The sequence below is a fragment of the Helicoverpa armigera genome, chromosome 14, assembly GCF_030705265.1.
Source record: "Helicoverpa armigera isolate CAAS_96S chromosome 14, ASM3070526v1, whole genome shotgun sequence".
NCBI lineage: Eukaryota > Metazoa > Arthropoda > Insecta > Lepidoptera > Noctuidae > Helicoverpa > Helicoverpa armigera.
Window position 1 is genome coordinate 11,072,272 of NC_087133.1, and position 5,805 is coordinate 11,078,076.

Consider the following 5,805-nt stretch of genomic DNA (forward strand, 5'->3'; position numbering starts at 1 on the left):
GCTTCAGTTTTTTTGAGGTGTTATGAGTGCTTATATTTCAAACTACTGACGGAAACAATTATTTAATTGTGGTAACTAACAATATGATTGGTTCGTGGAAAATCTAGCCTGAAACAATTATTGAAAATAATACTAGTAGGTAGGTACGAAAATCTGTGCCAATTAAACTCACTGTGTGATAGAATTTAATAAGGTAGATACATAAATGGCAATAGCATCCTGTAATTTTCTGGATATTTCAATGTTGTAGCCAGAACCCAAAACTGAGAGTGTTAATTATGTTATTCGGTAGCGGGGTTGTAGAGTCGAAACAGACTGGAACCAACTCCAATTATTGGGAAAGAGTAACACAGGTGACAACATAGCACACAATAGATTTCCACTTAAAAGCTTTTCAATTAACAAAAGAAAACCAATCGAAGAGAACCCGCCCCCATTTTAAATCAACAAGTAAACATAAATTGAAACGTTCAAGAATAATACACCTGCAAACCGTCTTGAGTGCGGTTCAATTGATTTAGATACCAAGAAATATGCCAAGGAATATCGTGAAAAGACACTTCATTTTCTTCGCTATAAAACTCAATTGTTTAGAAAGGAGGCTGCAGCGATAGTCCGTGCCACAATAGAACGTCGCTATGAATGCATTCTAATGAAATAAAGAAACGTTTTGTCCCGTACTGCATTGAGTCGAGACCTAAATACTGATGAATAGGGTCTATGCGGCCTATTCATTGCACTATCTGTTGATATCGCAGATTTTTTAGCGTGTGAATAGGAAGCTTTGCGTTCGTGTATGGAGGTGAGGTTGGTTTTATTTTTTTTTTTTGCTTTTTTAACTTGATTAAGGTTTACCTACTTTTGGTAAGCTTGACTAGTTACATTCTGGGATAAACTATTATATAGGTACTAGCATAATAGCATACCTATATGTAAAAAAATGCTATTCTATTATGCAAGCTGTTGTACTATTACCTAAGTTTCATCAAAATCCATTCAGCAGTATTTACGCGAAAGAGGAAGAAACGCCTATACATATAAACTTTCGTTCTGGTAACACTTATTAGCAGGTTAAATGGAGGTTGGATAAACAGGTAATACTATAAGTGACTTCCCCCAATACTCGTTCACAATCCTGAAAAAAAAAATACGTCTTAGACCTTCAAACTCTCTTCAAACACAGTCACTGTACCTACCTACACTTCTAAACAACGTTGTTTTATTCAGAAAGCAATAAAAACTTTACTTTTTAACTTCGACTCGGTTGACCAACTTTGAAAAGTCAGGTTCAGTGCTGTTTGGAATATGAAATTTCAATTATTGTTTATGCAAGAGTTTTTATTTATGAATAATTTGGAATGGAGTTACGGTAAGTTGGTTCCTTCTGATTTTTAAGTTAGGTATTTACCTACCTAAAGGTTTCTAAACTTTTGCGAATTTATAATTAATAATAATCGGAACTTGAAATTACATTCTTCATATAAAGGTACAGTAACTTTTTATCCCACCCAAAACAAAAATGTGAAAGACTGCCAAGTTCGATAATATGGGAATGCTTCGCCTATAAAAGAAGTGAGATCTGAATAAGTACCAAGTTCCATACACATACCTCAGTTAAAAATAGTTACTTTTTAATGGTGTTACTTGGCAAGTTTTCACACACCTTGTTATAAACCTACTAAACGCAATGAATCAAGTATTTAATTTTCTATTAAAACTTGCCAAGTAATGGCCGGTGTGTCGCTTTTTTTGCTCGAACTTGGCGGACACACTGCCGTGTGTCTAGAATTTCCGGACGTTTCAGCCGAAGGGCACCGACAGTGGTCACGGGTGGATTGATGACAGTTATAGGCGTCTCCTTGAAGCATAGGGTTTTTGAGTTACGTCATAATTTTCAGAAATTGGATTCGCACTGTTGTTTACCACACACACTACACACACACACCTACCTACCTACCTATCGCGTTTGGGTCCCGATTCTTTATAAAAAAAAAGTTTAGTTTTGTAACTACATACAGAGGTTGTGGGATGCGGGGTGCCCAGAACCGGAATTATTGACGCTCAGTGAAGAACGCCTACCCTAAAAAGTACGCAGGCAACATTCTTTTGATCTCACGAGACAATTAAAACGAAAGATTCCTTATTATGATAGCTTATCTCGAGTTTCTCGCTATAAGGTACAAGAACTTTGGATTCGTTCGATAAATTTGGGTCGCGTTTAGTAAGTTCATAAATTTTATTTTGCAATCATTTAATTTTCTTAATAAGACTCATCTACTAAAAACTTGTGTATAAAAAATACTTGAAATCATCTAAAGTCTATTTGATTTTTTGATAGATATATTGAACAAAAAAAGATTTGATAATCTTTAAAGATAATCTTACAACGATGGAATAACAAAACGCTTCGCCAAATGCCGTCATTCCCAAATTCCAATACGCAAAATGTCACTGTCACTTACGTCAAAGAATTGTTTTCGTATTTTACATTGAGAAATTGCGAATTTAATTGTGAACTATTGTACAATATTTACAGCCTATTACAAAACCGTGTTATTCATTAAAAATACTACCGTGTACGTGTAGATTTGGACTAGTTAAATCAACCATTTGTTACTACAAGTGCGTCACAAAGGAAGCAGTAGTGGATTATAGTAAATCATATCTTTATTTATTGTAAATCATGGCTACTTCAGACTACGTTGCTACATTAAAGATATTAGTGATTGGAGAAAGTGGCGTGGGTAAATCCAGGTAAGAACTTCATGTAGTTAACTCTTTACAAAGGTCCATAGGTCGCGCCTATGTGTTTTCTAAAAAAAAACTTGAGTCATGCTTAATACTAAGTACTTACTAGAAATAATATTACCATATTGGTCAAATCGAATAATGTGTGTTCCATTTTCGCATTAAACGTAAAATATTCAACAACTCTTTGTATTTTTCAACCTTGACATAAATTATCATGATTAATCTACAGTAACGTTGAAAAATATTTATCTGGAGTACCTATTACGCGTTACGCAAAATATAGTTATAGTTTTCGCCACAAATATTCTGGCTTCAGCTGTCTTTTTCACCAGAAAAATCCTTAAAACCAGAAACTTAAGAACTTTGCTGTTTATAAATATTGTATGTTTATCATATTGTATGTTTTAGTATTTCTACTTCCTAATAGAAACTTAGTATAGTAAAAGAAACTGAACTTGTTGTTTTTAGATATACATACAATTTATGAACGCAGTCTAATATTTTATCAACAACACCAAGTGCTCGGCTTCGAAATGAATCACTTTCTTATCTACTATGTTTCAGCCATTCTTCTCTAATTGACTTAGTTTATGACTCAAACCATTCACTTTAAATATTTCATTCCTGCCTATTTATTTAACATTTCACAGTTAAAAATACAAACATAAAATCATAACAAGAAGGATTTCAGATTTATTTGAATTAAGCAACTTTGAGAAAATAATAAATAGACCTTGAATAGTACATTTTAAAGGTTCATTTCGTCATCTGCCTAAACAATTACCAACTATGTTGGCTACCAATTTTCCGTGGGCATCCCAATACTCTGTAAGACGGGATGTCAGACTTTCTGTTTTCGGCGTAAACATAAAAACTGCCATGTATGGCAGTTTATAAATGTATTAAATTACATGATTTCACACAAAAGTTTTATTCAAACCCTATAAATAAATATTTATTGATAACCATACATTTATATTTTAGCATAATACTGGCGTTCACTACGGGAGACTACAATGCCTCGTTCCCGGCCACAATCGGAGTTGACTACAAATGTAAAGTAATGGATGTCAACGGTGTTAAGGTCAAACTCGGTATTTGGGACACTGCTGGACAGGAACGGTATAGAACGTTGACATCGAGTTTCTACAGGTATGATATTTTTCATTACTAGACAGTCAAGTTTTTAATTAGCATTATTTATGGCTTTGTTTTAAAAACCGTATAATTTGCATCACTTAAAATAATTTATAAAAGTCGTATTATAATGGAGTTTCTTGCATGTAGGCGATAGCGTGTAACTTATTGAATGCTTAATAATATATAATTTGATTATTAACACATCCTCAATACAGTAGACATTAGCTCATGATATATGTTTTTTGTAATTATTTTCTTACAGAATAATGATTCATTCAAAGAAAACCGATCTGTTTACAAGGCAGTTATTCCAATTTCTAATTATTTACACTAAAACAATGATTTGTTACAGAGATGCTCATGGTGCTATTTTAGTTTACGACGTGTCAGAACCAAAGTCTTTAGCAAAACTGAACGAGTGGGTCGAGGAGTTACAGGTGTACTCCACTAAAAAGAACATTGTCTGTCTAGTGGTGGGCAACAAGATCGATAAGGTAAGCTTAATGTGTTTTGAAAAAACTTCTTTCTTGGGATCTAGGCTTTCTGTGTAACCAAATTAATTAAAATTGATACAGTAATTTTGATGTGAAATCACAAAACAGCCAAACATCAAAGGATCACAATTATATACAGGACATATACACATACATTCGTATTTATATACTATTGTATAATTATTTTCATACCAATATTGTTTTGTTTAGCAAAATCGCGCAGTACAAAGAGAACAGGGTCAGGCATTTGCGCAGAAGCACAGAATGCTGTTCATCGAGAGTAGTGCTAAGACACAGGAAGGCATCAGCTTGGCTTTTGAAGAACTTGTACAGAAGGTAAGAATTTCTTTGAAATTTTCTAATTTTTTTATTTTGACTTTTTTAACTTTTCCTATTGCTAGAAAATCAACCCTCAGCATTGAGGAATTACGACGCAAGGAGGAGGAGAAAATCAACCAACCCGCTGCACCCACAGTGTGGCCATCTGATGAGTTTCCATCTCAAAAAATAGAGTAAAAAGTAAAAGTCAATGAGAAAATGTATACTTACAAAAAAAAAAAAACATTTTAATGTGAAATAGTAGTTTAAAATACTAAACTAAAATATCTAGGTAATGTAGTTAAACTAAGTTAAATTAGTTAAAGCCTGACGCGCGGCGCTAAAATGTTTAACATTAATTATCAAATAATTTGGTTTCGGTAATTATTCTAATCGATTAGCTCAGTAATTTGTTATGTGTGATCCGAATATAACAGTGCATTTTGATATCGATAAATGATTCCATCGATATATTCTCTTTACTAAATTTACACTGTCATGGCGGCTGACAGTTTTGTATACCCACTTTTTTATTTCAAAGTCTTATATACAACTGCAGCAGCTTCTGAAGAACATGTTCTTTGCTGATCAAATTATGTCGTAGCTAAAGAGTTAATATATGTCACACAAATATAAGTCTTAAGAGACTTAATATAAGGTCTAAATTACAATATTTCCTTCCTAGATCATAGAGACACCCGGTCTCTGGGAGACTGGAGGCTCCTCATCCAACATCCGCATATCAAATGAAGAGAGGAGACAACAAGAGGAGTCGTCATGTTACAACTATACTTGCACCATTTAGAATTAGCTCTTATACTGGCCTTCATCTGAAGATTTTTTTTATAATCACAAGGACTTGACAGGTCTTAGCAAAAGGCTCACTAGTTTTACGAAAGCTAAGAATTTTATATCATGTTGTGGTGTTCTGAAAATTTAAAAATACTAGTAATTTTTGTATGAATTTCTTATGTCAAAATTATTTTGTAAACTTACGCTAGCTTTAATTGTAATAAAAATATCACGATTAATTACGAGCAATCACAAGAAAGTACTCTCTAAAAATTATTGGCTTGGTTTTATATCTAAACTGTTGGTATAG

At 33.2% G+C, this 5,805-nt stretch overlaps 1 protein-coding gene across 1 annotated transcript; it reads left to right on the forward strand.

Moving 5' to 3' along the window:
• Positions 1-2,429: 2,429 nt before the first annotated feature.
• LOC110375083 (ras-related protein Rab-18A) lies at positions 2,430-5,593 on the forward strand. Its single transcript, XM_021333060.3, has 5 exons — positions 2,430-2,754; positions 3,736-3,903; positions 4,244-4,385; positions 4,596-4,721; positions 5,389-5,593. The coding sequence occupies exons 1-5, from the start codon at positions 2,684-2,686 to the stop codon at positions 5,506-5,508; spliced, it is 627 nt and encodes a 208-aa protein (XP_021188735.2). The 5' UTR covers positions 2,430-2,683; the 3' UTR covers positions 5,509-5,593.
• Positions 5,594-5,805: the final 212 nt, after the last annotated feature.